This window comes from Primulina huaijiensis, unplaced genomic scaffold (genome assembly GCF_012295235.1).
Source record: "Primulina huaijiensis isolate GDHJ02 unplaced genomic scaffold, ASM1229523v2 scaffold10763, whole genome shotgun sequence".
Taxonomy (NCBI): Eukaryota; Viridiplantae; Streptophyta; class Magnoliopsida; order Lamiales; family Gesneriaceae; genus Primulina; species Primulina huaijiensis.
The window spans coordinates 52,995-72,422 of record NW_027342193.1 but is presented as its reverse complement, the minus strand read 5'-3'; the positions used below and the strand labels follow the sequence as shown (position 1 = coordinate 72,422).

The 19,428-nt window shown below is 35.6% G+C and overlaps 2 protein-coding genes across 5 annotated transcripts; both read left to right on the top strand.

The window, feature by feature from the left end:
• The first annotated feature begins 31 nt into the window (after positions 1-31).
• On the top strand, positions 32-5,957 carry LOC140965518 (acetyl-coenzyme A carboxylase carboxyl transferase subunit alpha, chloroplastic-like). The gene is made up of 12 exons (XM_073425577.1): positions 32-411; positions 1,108-1,490; positions 1,590-1,664; positions 1,862-1,969; positions 2,134-2,294; positions 2,525-2,639; positions 2,746-2,900; positions 3,606-3,657; positions 3,733-3,801; positions 4,157-4,234; positions 4,321-5,458; positions 5,550-5,957. Exons 2-11 carry the CDS (start codon positions 1,149-1,151, stop codon positions 5,455-5,457), a joined length of 2,292 nt encoding a protein of 763 aa, XP_073281678.1. The 5' UTR covers positions 32-411; positions 1,108-1,148; the 3' UTR covers position 5,458; positions 5,550-5,957.
• Positions 5,958-7,335: 1,378 nt separating this feature from the next.
• Positions 7,336-18,356, top strand: LOC140965517 (uncharacterized). Of its 4 annotated transcripts, none has more exons than XM_073425575.1 (18): positions 7,336-7,832; positions 8,762-8,954; positions 9,646-9,778; positions 10,406-10,557; positions 11,372-11,455; positions 11,551-11,613; positions 13,616-13,747; positions 13,824-14,033; positions 14,181-14,300; positions 14,496-14,545; positions 15,034-15,196; positions 15,307-15,444; positions 16,312-16,434; positions 16,534-16,632; positions 16,962-17,051; positions 17,209-17,290; positions 17,766-17,896; positions 17,975-18,356. In XM_073425575.1, the coding sequence occupies exons 2-18, from the start codon at positions 8,802-8,804 to the stop codon at positions 18,101-18,103; spliced, it is 2,052 nt and encodes a 683-aa protein (XP_073281676.1). In that variant the 5' UTR covers positions 7,336-7,832; positions 8,762-8,801; the 3' UTR covers positions 18,104-18,356. The 4 variants fall into 4 exon arrangements, with proteins under 4 accessions (XP_073281676.1, XP_073281677.1, XP_073281675.1 ...); XM_073425576.1 differs by having other exon boundaries at positions 7,337-7,832; positions 8,813-8,954; positions 15,301-15,444; XM_073425574.1 differs by having other exon boundaries at positions 7,337-7,832; positions 15,304-15,444.
• Positions 18,357-19,428: the final 1,072 nt, after the last annotated feature.

Sequence of the window (19,428 nt, the reverse complement as noted above, 5' to 3'; positions counted from 1 at the left end):
TAAATATGAATTTATTAAGTGTGAGTCGGACAACTGAGCAAGACGAGTAGTGAGTTTAGTAGTTGAGGTTGCTGTGTTTGTGCGGGGCTTTCAACGGCCCTACCGAAAAACGTTGGCCTTCATTATCGACAAAGCCGAAGCACATTCGAGCTAGCTGTTTTTTATTTATTTATTTATTTATTTATTATTATTAATTCAGCATTGGAACCATCGAAATTCATATAAATTCCCCATTCTGTCTCAGTAATCACAAACCGGCCTCGCCATCCCTGACGATCTCTCCTATGTAGCTCCGCGATCTTTCGATTTCTTCTCCAATTTGATTCCATTCCATCGGTTTCTCAGATCTCCTTGTTTTTGTTCAACTATAATCGGATACGATTTCGTTCGCTGCTGCATTTGATATATCAGGTGTGTTTTCTTTCAGTTTTTGGCCGAACTTTCTCCGATTTTGGTGCTTGGATGCTGGATGCTGTGTTATTTGCTTTTTTTTGCTTTGAATAACTGTTTTTAGCTCGGGATAACTTGTGCTGAAGTCTCTTCTTTTGTTTATGTAATTGCTATATTGTTTCGTTGTGGGTATGAATCTGTGGCAGCATTTTACAAAATTGTATATATTTTTTGGGGTTTCCCGTTTTCTTGGAGCTTGAATACTTTTATTTTCGATTTTTCCCCGTTTTGTTGAATTTTTTCCTTTTCTATGCTCCTTAAATTTATGCATATAGTAGCTGCATGTTAAATAAATGTCACCGTTCACTGAACGGTAAAATCACGTACCTTCATACTCTCTTTCCCCTTATTGCGCTGTCATAATAACTGAGCAATCAGAAAAGAAACTGAAGTAAGAATTTGAGTGCTCTTGATGCATATTAGGTTCCTCACTAGCCTAGCCGTCGCTGATAGTTTCGTAGTACCCCTTCTTTTATCTGGACATTTCTCAAACGACATTTGTGAATAAGGTTTGAATGACAGTGTGCACTTATGAATTGGATTCTCAATTTCTTAAAGAGAATATTTTGTTTATTTTTCTCTTGGTTTTAGTATTTTACGTTTTTGGTACTTTTCTTTTTGAAATGAATGTTTTTTCCCCTCTTTCGCCCTTTAAAGGTATTCACTGTCCCAACTGATCTGGTCCTTCAAGTGGGACGATGGCTTCCATGACCCCATCTCCGGTGGCATTCAATGGGAATTCAGCTTCCAAACCTACTGCTTTGGATCTTCTTAGGAGCTCAAGTAATGGAGTTTTTGGCGTTCCCCTAAAAGCACTTGGAAGGGTGCAACTAGGAGCAAAAAGGAGAGGTTTCACTGTATCTGCAAAGCTCAGGAAAGTGAAAAAGCATGAATATCCATGGCCAGAAGATCCTGACCCAAATGTGAAGGGCGGAATCCTAAGCCATCTCTCACCTTTCAAGCCTTTGAAAGAGAAACCAAAGCCAGTGACATTGGACTTCGAGAAACCTCTCGTGGATCTGCAGAAAAAAATAATTGATGTATGAATTTTATAAGATCTTAGCGCACATTTATGAAATGAACTCCTTTATGTAGAAAATTTCATGGCTTGCTTCGATCCTATTGATTTTCTTATGCAGGTGCAAAAGATGGCGAATGAAACTGGTCTGGACTTCAGCGATCAAATTATCTCTCTGGAGAACAAGTATCAACAGGTTTAGCCAATAAACATGCTTATAATTTCAATTCCATTTCACCACACTTCCTCTTTCGATTCCATTGCAAATGCAATTCCTGCTACAACTGTTATCATATAATGACCTTCTACTTAAGACTTGAGAGGCAAAATTTATGATCTTATCTCTATTTCAAACTGTTTTGGTATTTTCACTTAATCCATGTCAATTTGCAGGCTCTAAAAGATCTGTACACTCATTTGACTCCCATACAACGTGTGAATATTGCACGACATCCCAACAGGCCAACATTTCTTGATCACATATTCAATATTACTGACAAGGTCTCTCCACCTGCAACTTATTTTAAACATAGGGTTTATTGTCTGCTTTATCTTGAGAATTAATAACATCCAGTAGAAGTATAAGAAAACGATGAATTGTAGATTTAATAAGGAAGAAATTTTTTCCTGTATCTGAATTGGCCTGTACTTTTACATATGTGCAGTTTGTGGAGCTCCATGGAGATCGAGCTGGATATGATGATCCCGCTGTCGTCACAGGACTTGGTACAATAAATGGAAGAAGCTACATGTTCATGGGCCATCAGAAGGGCCGGAATACAAAAGAGAATATACAGCGGAACTTTGGGATGCCTACTCCTCATGGGTATGCATTTAAGAAAGAATTCTTACATTCTATATTTCTACATGATCTTAACATTGGTGGAAAAATGAAAAAGAAAAAAGCAATCAATGCCCTTTCTTTCTTGGTTAATAGTATCTGTTTGACTCTGGTACAGTGACATGGAAAATTTCACATTTCCACAGATCATGGAAGTTTTAGTGGGCATATTTCTGTTTTATCTAGCGCTGACTGTGACATTCTGATTTCAACAGTTACCGGAAGGCTCTGCGCATGATGTACTATGCGGATCACCATGGATTTCCAATTGTCACTTTCATTGACACTCCTGGGGCATATGCTGATCTTAAATCTGAGGAATTAGGCCAAGTACTGTATAGCATTCCATCAAGTGAAGTCCTTATTGCTGAATCGTGTGTGCCAAGTGTAAAGGGTTTATGTTGACTGTTTTTTCCCTTTATTTTTTCACGTGAAGGGTGAAGCTATAGCTCAGAACTTGAGGACTATGTTTGGTCTCAAAGTTCCAATTGTTTCAATTGTGCTTGGAGAAGGAGGCTCTGGTGGAGCACTGGCAATTGGTTGTGCTAACAAGTTGTTAATGCTTGAAAACGCTGTCTTTTATGTTGCCAGGTGCATCTCTATCATCGTTTTGTTTAACTACTATGTGCCTTAAGATGCTTGTTTGGATTTGTCTTCGTTTTTCTTCCACACTCTAGATACCTGCTCAGTGACACCGATGTATAATTTAATTACCGAATTGTGTGATGGCTGCTGCTTTGAGGGGTTATTTTATACCTGAGTTATTGGTTCCAGTGCATACTTTATCGTCTATATCCTCCGTTACTCTTACCATCTTTGGCTTTCGTCATGGCTACAACTGGTTTACTTTGGAAATTTTAAGAGTAAATGATTCTCTTGAGCAGTGCGATTTTGGTTTCATAGTTTTTGAAGTGCTTTATTGTTATTAAGAAACAATAGTGAAACATAATAAGCTAAACAGTTCTTGGAAACTTAGCAGTTTCAGGCAATGCTATTTGAGTGCATTATGCATAAACGTAGAGATTAACAAATTATGTTCAACTTATAAGACTTGATACTCCGTTGAATTAAAAGTGAAACCTGAAAATTCAATATTAAGCTTCCCATTTGCTGAGGATTGAGATAATTTCACTTAGAGGAGTTCATGCAATAAAGCTTTTTGTGTTGCTGAAACATTATATGCAAATAGCACGCAGTCGCCCATTCAGATGGGTTTCCACTTCTTTCTTAAAAAACTCTTATCAGTGTATGTAAATTTGGTTGCTATTTTGATTTTCCTTTCCCTTTATGTGACAGCCCTGAAGCATGCGCAGCAATCTTGTGGAAGACTGCCAAAGCTTCACCAAAGGTGATTTAAGAATGTATCTGTTTTACCGGTCATAACCTGTGATAGTTTTGACTTGTTCCTTTTTTCCCTTTTCAGGCTGCTGAAAAGCTGAAGATAACATCTAAAGAGCTGATGAAGTTAGAAATTGCTGATGGTGTCATCCCAGTAATAACTTCTTCACGTGTTCTATTACTTGTGTCAGTATATTATTTTCTACTTTCATGCCTTCTTGTCCCACTATTCAATGTCTCTAAAATCATTTGTCTCATTTTTGTATACTGAAAACATTTTCTTTTTCAAAAAAAAAAATGGTACAGTTTATTTTGTTTTAACATGAGGTTCTAGTTGGAAAATTATGTTAAAAACTTTGTGGCAGCTTCATGATATTAAATATTGTTCCATCTTAGATTGTTCATCATATACCTTAATCCTGTGCTTCAGCTTTCAAATATTGGCACTGGTATGATTTCCATTTCTACCACCTTACTATCAAATGATAATTATTTGTGGCTCGTTGTAGGAACCTCTTGGTGGTGCACATGCAGATCCTTACTGGACCTCACAACAGTTAAAAACTGCAATTGTTGAATCCATGGAAGTAAGTGGCACATTCTTCCTCCTACATTACAATTAGTGTTTGAACGGATATTCATCAGGAGACTAAGATGTTTCTGGTGCATACAGGAACTTGTAAAGATGGATACAGAAACACTACTAAAACACAGGGCTCAAAAATTCCGGAAACTTGGCGGATTCCAGGAAGGGATTCCAATAGATCCCAAAAGGAAGGTCAATATGAAAAAGAAAGAAGAACCCATAGTACAGATAAGCAAGACCTCAGAATCGGAATTGAGGGACGAGGTAGAAAAACTGAAACTACGGATCTTGGAAGCCAGTAAATCACCCTCAGAGATTCCCGAGACAGGATTGAAAGAGATGGTAGAGAAATTGAAAAGAGAGATTGATTACGAGTATGATGAGGCTGCAAAAGCTGTAGGTATGGAGGACAAAATTTTGATGGTGCGAGAAGAAATTGCAAAAGCGAGGAATGTACAGGACCAGCTTGCCCATCCCGCATTGAAAGAAAAGATTGAACTGCTTAAGGATGAGTTTGACAAAAAGATTCCTTCAGCTCCTAATTACTCCAGCTTGAAATATAAGCTTGATATGATGAAAGAGTTATCCAAAGCTTTGAATCCCTCAAAAAGTAGAACAGACAAAGAAGAAACGAGACTGGAAATGAATAAAAAATTCAGGGAACTCGTGGATCAGCCTGATATGAAACAGAAGATAGAGACGCTGAAAGCTGAAATTTCAGAGTCAGGATTGTCGGATATTGGTTCAAACCAGGAGCTAAAAGCAAAGGTTTTGCAATTGAAAGAAGAGTTGGACACCGAATTTAAGGCTGTTCTTGGATCCATGGGTTTGCAAGTGAACCCACCTGCTGTCCCAGAAGCCAAGGCAAAAATAAAAGCATTCAATGAAGAAGTTAACATGATCATAGATGACGTTGTCAATTCATCAGGTTTGAAAGACAGGATTGAACTGCTAAAGGCAGAAGTGGCAAAAGCTGGAAACTCACAAGATCCAGACTCAAAAAGTAAGATCGAGGCTTTGGAGGCTGAACTCAGGCAAGCCATCGTGGGGGCTATAAGTTCCCCGGAATTAAAAGAAAAACATGAGAAGATGGTGTCTGAGATAGTTGAATCCGCTGAATCTTCAGCAGGATCCGATGCAAGTTTGGGTGAAGAAGAGAACCAGTCTAATAATGATGAATTACAGGTGAAAGTCAATTTGGAATCTAACCGGAGCTTTGTCTGATGTACGTACACGCAACTCACATTATCTGTCAATTAACTCAATTCCAATATATATAGTTTCCTTTGAGTACTTGCTGAACCGTTGTTCTATAGGTGACATGCTTCATGAAATTGTGACGCGCTTGCCCGTGAATTTGGTCGGCCAAAAAGAATCAGCTTGCTGTGGCGAACTTTCTTGAGCTTCCGTTTAATCTTCTGCAACCCTGGATTTGTGTTGGCAAACATATGAAGTCGGTAGAGAAGATCAGCTTCTTATTCAGCCATTTCTTACATTTTATACATGTCTTGGATGTTTCCTCTTCAATTTTGTTACTCCGTTAAGATAATTGGCTATGTTTTGAGCAGATAGACATAGAACATTAAATAAAATGACCTGAATTTTCTTTCTGGTAGCTCATGGACTGTTTCCATAAAGAGTGTGAATTTATAACGTCTTCTTTAATTGTCAGTGTTGTAGACTGTAACTCCGAATCCAATTTTTAGTCTAATTTTGAGCTTGATCATGTTTGACTTGTTTGATTTAAAGCAAGTCGCCCAAGGTTCCGTTTCCTTCGGTGGTTGGCAAAACTTGAAATTGGCAACTTTCAAAACCATATCAATGAAGTATCTAATCTAGTGATTTATGCTATAAAAGATGCATGTATATCACCCATTGTGTTCTAGGCTTAGCTCTCTTTAGCAATACATCTGCAGAGATACAATGAACAAATTATTTGGAAGCCCATATTAAATCGGAGGAGGAGAGAAATCCAACAAGTCATTTACTAGGCAGTGTGGATCACAAAATAAAAGTTGAGGAAAAGGGAAAGCAAAATTTGAGGACTGCAATATTATGATTCAGTTTGACTCAAACAAAACAGAGGATTATTTCTGACAGTCCGTGCAAAATTTGGGTCATTTTGCTTTTAGGAAAATGCTAATGTTTGCTTTCCCTTTTCCTCAACTTGTATTTTTTAATCCACACTGCCTAGTAAGTAGTAAATGACTTTTGGATTTCTCTACTCCTTCGATTTAATATGGGCTTCCAAACCTTATTTCATACAATGAAAAAAAGGCAAACACTTGTGTGAGACGATCTCACGAGTCGTATTTGTGAGACGGATCTCTTATTTGGGTCATCCATGAAAAAGTATTACTTTTTATGCTAAGAGTATTACTTTTTATTGTGAACATGGGTAGGGTTGATCCGTCTCACAGATTAAGATCCGCGAGACGGTCTCACATGAGACTCACTCATGAAAAAAAACTACATATTATTTCAAGACTTAGATAATAAGAGTATTTTAGTAAATAAAGCGAAAAAGAAATATTATTAAATATAGAAACTTAACTACATATTTACAAATACAATTTTAAGTATGTTGATTTTCTTTTTTTCCATGGTAATTATGTTGGAATAGTTATTCCATCAAATTTCATATTCGGAATTTTTTTATTTTAATTTTCATTAAATTAGGGTATTAAGGGGGGAAATGGATAAATTTTTACATATGAAAATTAGGTATTTGAAAATCTCATAAATAATAATATAAATATTCATTTTACGAGGAAAAATTATGGTATGGTATATTTTGAAGACAAAAAATAGTTATTCTATAAATCTCGTGCTTAATAAGATGTTAGAGATTAAAATTACTTAAATATAATTGTATGCAAAGTTTATGTCATACATAAATTATGATTAATAGACAAATAGTTACCATAATTAATTAAAAAAAGAAAAAATTATGATTAATAGACAAATAGTTACCATAATTAAAAAGAAAAAAAAGAAAAAAAAAGGTCACAATAATAAAAGCGACTCCCTTACCAAACACGCCCTACCGACTTTCTTCATCCTTAAATACCCCATAGCCACCTCTCCCCTTCGTTCCATTACAAGATTTTTGAAACGAACTTTCTTTGTTCAGTTAAAATTACCATATTGTCCCTCCCCTCCACATCTGCAGATTGTTTCCTTGTAGCTTTACCCCTCAAATCTCACATATTTACTTCCAACAAATTCCTCCAAAACATAATCCCACTGATACACCACCGATATATATATCTATCACATACAACGGCTTCCTATATTTACATATATATTAATCGAATCCCTTTTTTCCTGATGTTTTTTTTAATCGTATTCTCATGATTTGAATCGCGCGATCTTTGTGCCTCCAGTGCAGCCGGTTTTTCTGTCTAGGGTTTTTTCCTGGTGTCGAAGTACGATGTGAATTTCACTCAATTGTAGGGTTTTAAGTCGTGCGGGGAATTGAAGAGCAACCTTTTTTTGGATTGGTTTGTCTTGAACGAGAGTTCTGTTTGGTGTTGCCAAGGCGTTCAGCGGATAATTGATGCGCAATCGATTGGAGTTTTCTCTCTTTTTTCCTTCAGGTTGGAATCGTTTTTCGCTTTGTCGGGTTGGGGATTAATGTCCATTGCTGCTTTCAGCAATTGACGGTTTTTTTGTCGTCAAACTTTTACTTGTGTGGCATGTCCTCGCCCTTTTAAGGATGCTGTTTTAATGATTTTTTTGCTTGTGGGATTTGTGTTTCTGTTCAAGAGAATGTAAGAATTGATGTTTTTATGAATCCGTTCTTGGTTGCAGAAGAAAGTTTTCAATTTTTATCTGTACTCATTACAGGAAGAAAGTTAATAGTCTTAGTAATTTCTTGTTTTTAAAGCTTTCATTACTTCAGATTATGAATTTCACTTTGATGTTGGTTGGGATTTTTTTAATGTTTTTCAGACTACTTTAGCTTCTTTAACTTGTAAAACTTTCTTATTTTTCGGCATTTTATATGCTTTTGATGATTGCATATGTTGGAATGTGGAGTATTGTTGCTTTGCTTTGTTTTGTTTTAATCAGGACCTGATGTTTGTCCTACTCCTTAGAATCTTTATAGCACGATATATAATGCAAAATTGGTAAATAATGCAAAAATCCTTACAAATACCCCACACTATTAAGGTGTAGCATGGAAAGAGGAGAAAGGAGTTATTGAAAGAGACAAACATAAGGGACCGTAATGGATATGGGAGATTTATTTGCTGCGTTCATCTTGTTTATATCTGAATGGTTTGTTGATTTACTATGAAAAGAATTCCTGCAGAAGAGATTAGTTCTTTATGCGATTTTGGTAGTACATGGATTATTTATCATGAGTAAAGAGCGGGGGGTGCGTACGTTTCTCAAGGATGGATTTGATCCATGATGCTTCTGGTCAATTAAGATAATGTTTTGAGGAAAGATGCACTTATTCGGCTTACCACATATTCATTATTGTTTGTTAATGGAAAAAATTGCTAAATAATTTCTGCAGTTTCCGTTGGTGCATCAGAAAATGCTTCTAATTGGATTTAATGATTTCCAGCATGGACTTGAATGCATCTCCTGAACCTGAAGATGAGGAAGTGTTTCCTGAACCACAGTTGAAAGAAGATTATGCGCAAGAACATGTGGGATACAATGAACAAGTGGAACATGGGGAGACTGCTGTTCAGCTTTTGCGGCGGGTATCTCTGGCATATACTTTACTCCTACAATATATGATATGTCAATAATGTGCATAATCTTTCATTGGGTTACAAATTTGATATCTATTCTCCAGAAGCACAAACTTGATAAAGCTGATCAAGTATCGTGCCAGTATTAAGATTGTACTTGTTGATACCTTTTGAACATGCGAATTTAAGTTGTCGATCAAATTATTACCGAGGAAAAGTAGACTTATGAATGAGTATTACTGCTTTTTGATTGTGTATGGTGTTTTGAAACTTCATCACCATGGTACTATACTTAAAATATATTGTATTTTTTTTCTTTTTGATACCGGCATGACTACTTGATGGGTAGGCTAAGAAGAAGGTAAATGTTATCCTTATTTTTGTTAGCAATTGGCTTGGTGAATTGCGCTTAGCTTTTATCCCTATCTTCTTGTCAACTTTCTTTTCTTTCAACTTGCTCTTTCTGAAAACCTTAGTGCTGGCACTGTTATTGGTACATTTATTTGTGTATAGTTTTTGCGGAGTATCTTTGCAAAAAAATTTCTGGTAAAATGTTTTGGATTTTCTATTAAGATGACAAAACTAATCAGGGGCATAGAGATACAGTTCTCTTTTTTCTTATGTTAAATTCTGAATCATCGCTGCTGACATCCCAAAATATTTTCTTTTCTTTTATCCTTTTTTTTTCTTTGGGCATCAGGAACGCGAGGAAAGGATTCAACGTCTTCGAAGGCAGCGCCCTGATGATAGACCTTCCTATGGATCTCAGCCATATCAGAGAGATGATGGGTATCAAGTGAAGAAGCAGAGACCTAATGATAAACTCCCTCCAGGTAAAATTTTATCCATTTATGTTTCTTCTATTCGGCGACATGACACCAGCTGCAGTCAGTGGGTACCGAGTGGACATGAGATGATTTTTATTGATCCTTTCCATTTGGTTGTCAACCAAAAATTTTGAAGAAATTGTTTGACGAACTTAAGTTTCTCATTTAAATACTTAATTGTTTGATCTTGGCATAATCAAAGACCTAAGTATGGTTCGTTTGGATGGTTTTAATACATATAGTCAATTCTGTGAGCAATGCCTGTTCGTGGCTGGTTGGCCATTTTCCTTTCCTTTCGTTTTCTTCACTCGGGTCGTTATTTAATCATTTCTATAAATGGGGGTTAAAGGAAGGAAACTTACTGGGTTATTATTGTATGTAGATTTGGATCTTTCTGGCTATTTTTCTATGAATTTGCCGTATCTCCTCCATGCCACATGGGATATTAGGATTTGGGGGTGGGGTAGGTATTTGTGAGGTTTGATATATTTAAAATTTTTATATGGACCATTTTTGTTATGTTTGCTGTGCGCTGTAACTGGTGTTTTTGTTCTCAGTCCTTTGGTGTCATCATCATTTTTAATCATATAAATGCTATCATTTTGTGTAATTTTTTAATCTGTCACATGGAAGGTTGGTTGGACTGCCCTGCGGTTGGACAGGAAATATGCGGTTTGATCCCTTCAAAAGTTCCATTAGGTGAATCATTCAATGACTATATTTATCCTGGTAAAAGATACTCCTACAGGCAAGTTATTCATCAACAGAGAGTTTTAGGGAGAAAGGTTAGTAATAATATGGTACTTAATATAATTTTTCATTATAATAGATTCATTGACAAGAGCTTATGCAATTTTGGGTGCATGTGTGAATATCAACTGGTTTGTTTTTAAGCTGTCGAAAATGTTATACTTCTGGATTGATTTTATTGTATACTCAAATGATAGTGTTGTGATGCATGGTTGCCTGATAGTAGTGAGTGACGTGCTTATTATTTTTCATTCTTGACATATACGCACACACATACATATATGTTGTCTATTGTATCCTTCCTTCATAGTATCTTAGACATTTTAGGTGTGCTTGGAATGAGGGATTTGAAGCTATGAATTTCCAATCTATTTGATCGCTTGTTAATTTATGTGGATGTAATGAAAATTGTGATGGATTTGAAATATACCAAAGATGGATGTCATTTCAAATTCATTCTTCGTATCTCTTCCCAAATCAAATTATTTGATCCAAGTGCAACCTTTGGGAATTGCCACACACTGTATTCATAACATCTCTTTTCATGTGCGTGCGACATAGATGAAATACTTCATAGCAAGATCGGATGGATTTGAGGGCATTGTGTTTCTTAACAATTAAATTGGTCAATGATGCGACTTTGATTTCCCTCGCTGCTTGTGTTTTATTTCTTGACCAATCTGTTTGTTACTTCTTATCAATAAAATGCCTTCATCATGTAAAACTATGTTATCTATTGTGTACTAATGGAAAGTAACTTGTAGTATCTGGTCAATTAAAAATAATGTATTTTAATACTTTGCCACTGCCTAGTCATTAGTTGAAATTTTTACTTATTTTTGCTTCCAGCTTGGCTTGGTAATTGATCTTACAAATTCAAGTAGGTATTATAATTTGAACGATTGGAAGAAAGAAGGTATTAAGCATGTCAAGGTGGGTAATGGTCCTCTCCTCTTACGTGAATGATGGATTGGAGTTTTAATCACTCCCTGAATTATTGACTTTTTTGTTTTTTATATTATATTTAGATTGCTTGCAAGGGGCGTGATTCTGTGCCAGAGAATGAGGCTGTAAATAAGTTTGTTTATGAGGTAATATGCATATGGATGCATTTTTCTACATGATTTACATGATATTTTTGTTAAAATTAGTTTCCATTTCTGTTCGAAAAGAATTTGGTTTTTACTCCTTTCTGGGTGATAGTGTGGTCAGGTGGCTTTCCTACTGGATATTGGTGTATGCTAGTTAGGTATTTTAGAATGAGAAAATTTTGAATGTGTGCCTTGATAAATACCTGTTTGTTTTACAGGAAATATGTTGTACATTCAGAGTGAATTTTAAAATAAAAGGCTTTGCTTTAGGGCTTCGATGGAGTGACGTCTTGTAATCTTCATAAATATTCTGCTCATGAAGTTCTAGGACTGTTCAGCCTCCAATATTAATCCTCCCCCGAGTCATTACACCAATGTTCTACTTGGTTATAAGCTATTCATTAGACTCCCTTTTAGGAATGATTATTCCTTCCCAAGGTTGTAAATGGCGGAAGGCGGTGGCGGGGCGGTCGGTGACCGCCTACCGCCTAGGCGGTGCCCAAGCGGTGCCTAGGCGGTTGACCGACCGCCTACCGCCTCGGCCGCCTAGGCGGTGCCCAAGCGGTGCCTAGGCGGTTGAATTTTTTTAAGCAATTTTTTATAGATAATCATGCAATATAATTACAAATAGTCATCATTTTTTTATGTAAAATGTGCAATTAAATAACGTTTAAGCACAAAGAAGCTTCATACAATATAATATCATCTAGATAATGTGCAATTAATAAAGTTTCATCCTCATATTAATGCTATTATGCTAACAAAGTAATATCATTACTTCAACTTGTCGTACAATACCCGTAATATGATGTTTCATCCTATAAACTCCTCTTTTAATAAGCCTCTTACACGACTTGCATGTGATCCAATCTCTTTTCTCTTTATTATACAACACCCCATATTCCCAAACAATATCATTAGACTTTGGGAATATGGGGTTGTTTGGTGGTTGAGATTTGAGAGTGAAAACCAAAAATAAAATAAAGAAAGTGAGGTGTACTAGGGTTTTGATATTTAAAATTAGTTGATTTTGACTAGGTTTTTAAAATTGTTGACTAGGTTTTTAAAATCTTGACTACCCGCCTCGCCCGCCTGCTCGCCGCTTTGCTCGCCTAGCCCGTCAGCTCGCCGTCTCGACCTGCCTCCCCAAACGTCGTATAGCTTGGGCCGCCTAAAACACCCGCCTCATGGCCTCGACCGCCATTTAGAATACTGTTCCTTCCCTAATGCTGCATATACTCTACCATATTCTGTGGTCTCCAAATATGCTGTTCCTCATTCTTCCCTGCCTGAAAAGCCATTTTGAAACAACTTTTGGGTCGGCCTGTGGCTTTATGAAGCTAGAATAAAGTAAGCATAAAACCTCTATGCTAGCATCAGACAGTCTGATACGCCATTCATTTGCTTACAAGAACATGTTCACACTCTTCAGATTGTAGACTGATGTCCACCTTTTAATTCCTTTTTCCTGGCTGTACTTATTTTTTTGGCATAAAAATTTAACTCAACTTTGTAATACTGATTTGAGTTGGTCAAACATAAAAGAAATGTCAATTCCCTTAGAGTAATTCAAAGTGAGTTTGGTGAAGCAAAATATCTTAAATCAGAAGCACAATCATGCCTTCATTGTTGCAGGGTGGTGTTGTCACTTCAATACAGGTGTAGGTACACACAATTGACCTCCCTTGCCTCAGACAAATCACTTTATTAAGTCAACTTGTGATGGGGTCAAATTTTTTAGTTAGGTTTAGAACTGATAAAGGTGACAAGAGGTGAAAATGTGGTAGGAGATTCTAAAGAAACTTTACCTTCAAAATTTTTAAAATGTTGTCTCTGTCTAACATGTATTTGTTTTTACCAATTTCTATTGTAATAATAGCAGCATGTTAAGTTTTAGATATTGTTAATTATGTATGATTATTGAGCAAGGGACCTGATTCATGGTTATGCCTGTGCTTCTACTTATCCTTGGAAATCATAGTTTTATTATGTGATTTATCAGGTTTCCCAATTTATTGCAAGGCAAAAGCAGCCAAAAAAACATATTCTCGTTCATTGCACACATGGGCATAATCGTACTGGATTTATGATTGTTCACTACCTTATGCGGTCACGGCCTATATCCGTCACTCAGGTAAGCTGACTGTCATCTCATCTTTATTTGGTAGATTTGAAATAATGATGTTTGAAATTTGTTTTTGTCGTTGCAGGCAATCAGAATTTTTTCTGATGCACGCCCACCGGGTATATACAAAAAAGACTATATTGATGCATTGTACAATTTTTATCACGAGAAAAAGCCGGATATGGTTGTTTGCCCTCCAACTCCAGAGTGGAAAAGATCTTCTGATTTTGATCTGAATGGTGATGCAATTCCAGATGATGACGATGATGATGGAAATTCTGCAGCCCCTTTAGATGTTTGTATTTTTTTTAAAAAGTAAAAAACTATATGTTTAAAATGGTCTTTGGTGCACTTTTATACATCGATGTATTGAAAGTGAAACCGAATGGTGAATAGCTAAACCCAGTCCCCTTTAACCTTTGAAAACATGTTAATATTTTAGGAGAATCAGGAGACACAGTTGATTCTGACGAACGATGATATTTTGGGAGATAAAATTCCTGGTGACCAAGAAACAATGCTGAGGCAATTCTGCTATCAGTTTTTGAAGTTGTCTGGAGGGGTAGGTTTGTTGGTATTATCTCATTTTCAATTTATTACATTGCCTAACATTTTCTAAAGTTTTTTGTAGCAGTGCTTGATCTTTCAACCTTTTTTGTTGTAACCTGTGCAATGTGCGGTGATGGCTGTATTTTTTCCTTCGGTTTCATTAGGTTGATGTCATGGTTGATGTCATGTTTATTTTCATATTCTACAGGTTAGAGGACCTCAGCATTTCCCTGGATCACATCCAGTTTCTCTTAGCAGGTCTCACGTTTTATCACATTTATTTTGTGCAGGAAAAATATAAATAGCCTGCATTAACTTTCCATTTCACATTTTCAGTTAATTCCGTCTTGCACTAGTCTAGCTGTGTAATTTTTTTGAAACAGCTGTGTAATTGCTACAACTGCAACATGTTAATATAAATTTTCTACTAGTTCATAGGCTTTTGAACATGAAACTTTTTTTGTGTGTAATTTTTTTGAAACAGCTGTGTAATTGCTATAACTGCACCGTGTTAATATAAATTTTCTACTAGTGCGTAGGCTTTTGAACATGAAACTTTTTATGTAGCTTTGTACTTTAATACATGGGTCTGTGGGTATGTGCTAGGCTTAGGTAAAAAGTTGCCATTATATTTTTCTGGTCATGCGACACTCTCCCTAGTCACTGAAGAGGAAAGAAACCAAGTTGTTATTAGTTTATGTCGAAGTTATGTCAATGGCGCAGTGATACATTTTGGTTACAACCAGGGACAATTTGCAATTGCTAAGGCAACGTTACTATTATGCAACTTGGAAAGCTGACGGAACGCGATATATGATGTTAATCACTATGGATGGTTGTTACTTGATTGATCGAAATTTTAATTTTCGGAGGCTCCAGATGCGATTTCCCTGCAAACACACTAATGAAGTAAGTGTTTTGTGGGGACAGTGTAATAGCTTCAGTTTTTACTAGCACTGTGGTTATAAACTTCCTGCTGATGATTTGTATTTCATGGTTTTATTTTTCTTAAGAAGAAGATGACAGAGAGATTCTATCATCATTTCACATTACTTGATGGAGAGATGGTAATTGATACCATGCCTGATTCGCAGCGGCAAGAAAGAAGATACCTCATCTATGACATGATGGCAATTAACCAGGTTTCTCTTGTAGAGGTATGATATAGAGAATTGCTGTAAATCATCTATCATCATGGGCTTCAGAGTTCAGTGGCCAAATTTTTTTTTTTTGTGACTTGTAGTTGTTGGTACTCCGAAATAATGTTACTTTTCAGTTTCGTGTTTCTTGCTGTATGTTGTGATTGTAGGTGTTTGGAATATGACTGGTTGATTGCAATGCAATGTAAACAATCTTCTGTTCGGTCTGAAGGCACATTTAGATATCATTGTCCATGTCAGAACATCCCACATATTTATCTGGCCTTCTAAAGAATGAATGATGAATAGCTCTTTATTTTTCTATTCCTTATTGTTTTGTTTTATTTTGTTGAAACAATTTTCTTGGTCCATAATTGGGGTAACCTGAGGTGTTTCTTATAACCAGTTAATGGAAGCTTAAATGTGTTTGACAGTTTCATACACTGGTGCCCACCGGCAACCACAAACTCGTAATTATGAGGCTCCCTCATCCTACATAGTCTTAATTGGCAAAGGCTTGATTTCATGCTGTTTTTCCCTTTTAACCCCAAGGAGAAAAGATTATTTCTGTTCACAGAAGAGATACACATGTTTCTTCCACACACACACAAAAAAAAAAAAGAAGAGGTACACAAGTTGGGAGATAAGCTCTATTTTTTTAGTTTGTGAAGCACCAAATATTTTATGGAAGTCATAATTGTACGTACAGTAGTTTTTACTTTTTATCAGGGCTAATCATTCTTGGACACTGGAAAACTGAATGATTTGTAAGAAATTCTTCCAGTCTGGGTTCAGTAGTGATGTCACAATTAATAGCTCTTCTTTGGTTTTGGCTATGATTCTTAAAAATAGTGCTATTTTCGAACCTAATCCACTTTCATGCAGCGGCCCTTTTATGAACGTTGGAAAATGCTTGAAAAGGAAGTGATTGAACCTCGGAATATCGAAAGACAACATATATATCAGAGCCCAAATCCTTACTACAGATATGACCTGGAACCTTTCAGGGTTTGCATCATTACACCTGATTGCCTTTTCCTTTCTCTCCACCCCGTATATCATTGCCTGCTGGACTTCTTGTTGATACTGCTGCATAAAACTTGATAGGTAAGGAGAAAAGATTTTTGGTTGCTGTCTACCGTAACAAAACTTTTGAAGGGATTTATTCCAAAGCTTTCTCATGCAGCAGATGGTCTTATTTTTCAGGTGTGAACACTGGATTAATACTCATTTCAACTTTTATACATGGTTGGATATAGTTTGTCAAAACTGGATCTTTTTCTATATCAGATGGCTTAAAGCTGTAGAAACTCGATTCAGCCTGATTGAAATTCTTATGTAACAGTATATTTTCTTGCCTATGAATTATTAAATTGAAGTTAAAAGATATTTAGTGTGAGTGGTGAGCAGATGAAAGTTTGTGCTTTGAATTATACTTTTCCGCCGCCATTATATATGGGACGAAATATCTAATTAAATTGTCGTTCAATGCTTTGTTCTCTATGAAAATTGTTTCCCGTGGTTTCTTATGCCAGGGTTGGGATGATCCTTATGTCACTCGAACACATGAAGGTCTTTTAAAGTGGAAATACCCAGAAATGAATTCTGTGGATTTTCTATTTGAGGTTTGTTTTCATACAAGTATTACACCCCTGTTTCTCTATTGCTCTGCAAAATGCTAAAAATGAACATGAATATATTGTCAACCTTTGGTATTTTTACTTTACTCACAGACCACGGTTGATACACGTGATGTTCTTTTGGTTTGCTACATTGCAACAGGTGGTTGAGAATAACCAGTCACTTTTTCTAAATGAGCGAGGGAAGAAGAAATTAATGGAAGGGTACAGGGTTGTTTTCCCTGGTTAGTAGTTTATTGATAGTTTTGCAATGCCATTATAGTTGCATCTGTGGTGCTAAGGTTGGAAAACCTTTGTTCTTTCAATTGATTAGCCAGTGCACTTCACCATGTGTAAAAATCTTGAATCTGCACTATGGCAAGTGAGATTTGTAACTGTGCTCCATTATTCCTATTTTACTTCTTGAAAGATGTACGGAATTCTTCACGGTTCAGATTCAATTTTTGTTTCAAAAGTAAGTTTTAGTCCATATCCTGCTATATCCTACTGGCTAATATCCGTTCTTTGATTTGTCACTTCCAACTTCAAATGCAAATTATATTGCATATATCTAATCCCTTTGAAAATAAGAAATAAGTTATTTTTTACCTCATACATTTCACCTAAGATTGATATTATCAATCCCTTTCTAATCCGTGCCTTTTCACAAATCCCATATCATGCATTTTATAACTTGATTGATTGTAAATGGTCGTGCAGATGGGTCTGATGCCTCTACGTATTCGGGTAAGATCATTGAGTGTTCATATAATTCAGAGGAAGAAGTATGGGTGTGTATGCGGGTCAGGACTGATAAAGGAACTCCTAATGAATTCAACACTTACAAGAAGGTACATATCACGTTTCTTTTCAAACCCATTATTTATGTAATGTATCAAGTACTTAACTTTCTCCAAACCCAAATACAGGTCATGAGAAGTATAAAAGACAATATCACGGAAGACGACTTGTTAAACGAGATCAATGAGATTATCTGCCTGCCTATGTATGCAGATAGAATACAGATTGAAAGCAAAGCCCAGCGTCGTCTAAAGTAGAACAAGTTCCTTCAAAAGAGGCTATTCGTATCTAAACTCGTGATAGATACGAGTGATCCTTGCCTTCCATTCTCTCATAGCATTCAAGATTATAGGAATAGCTTTAGGATCACCTTGTATATTTTACTTTCGGTTACTATTTCTCTTTTTACTGGTAAACTTGGGGAAAAATGCAGTTGTTAGAATTAGTAATTTGAGATTTAGAGACATTTTGTTGTGAATATAGTTGAAAGTTAAACGGGTTAGCTTTCTATTATGTTCTTGTTTGCAGTTCATTAATAATTAAATTTGCAGGATAATCATATGTTGCAAGAATCCCTCTCGCTTTTTTGCATGGTTAAACATGCACACGTTTTTAGAGCAGCCTGCGAAATATATATTTATGTGTCGCACATAAATATTAGGTGGGGTACTTATATAATTTGAAATTAAAATAATTAACTAGTAGCAAGTGTTTTTCCTTTTTTCCCCTTAGAAATAATAAATAGGTTAATAGTTTCAGAAAAAGGGTCGTGTTGGGTGCTTTGTGATGTAAAATAATTCATTCATGATTTTAGTTTGATTAAGAACCTAATTGGCTACATTTGTCTTCTATATTTTACGAATTTTCAGTAATTGGACAATTTTTAAATTTTTAGTTTTTTTTTAATAAGGCTTTAATTCGTTTGAATAAAATAAATTATAGGTGGAAAAGAATTGAGATTAGAGAAGCAAACAAATCGAGCATGGAGAAGAAAAATAGGAAAAATAAAACGAGTTCAAAAATGAATCTCTCTCTCTTCTTCTCTTTCTCATGATCTCTCATCTTAATAGCTTGTGGTAAAACTTAGAAAACATTTTAAATCATATAAATTCTAGAACATATTATAGAATATTGTAAAAAAAACTTGTAAATTGAGCCAAACAAATCTAACTTTTAAATGTTTTTTTTTATAATGATAAAAACTACCGTTCATATTTTTCGATGCAGTACTAAGTAAATCTTCGTGCTAACATAATAGTCTGCAAACTACATTAATTGGTAAACCGTACTGAACAAACTCTTGTACAATATGTTCGTTCGAAAAAATATTGGTTATAGAATCGAAGTCTTGGTTAATGTCCAAATTTAAATATTTCAATCAATATAAATTGAGATTATTTTCTTAGGTTAATTATATCAGACCATAACATGTTCATATTTTTTATTTATATTTATTTTGACCATAAATTGAGTAGTTGCCCCTTTTGGGTTTTTTTTAAAAAATATTATAAATTAATAAACTAATTATAAAAATGTTGCAACTTGAGATTGTTTACAAAAGTATAATAATCCGAATGTTTCT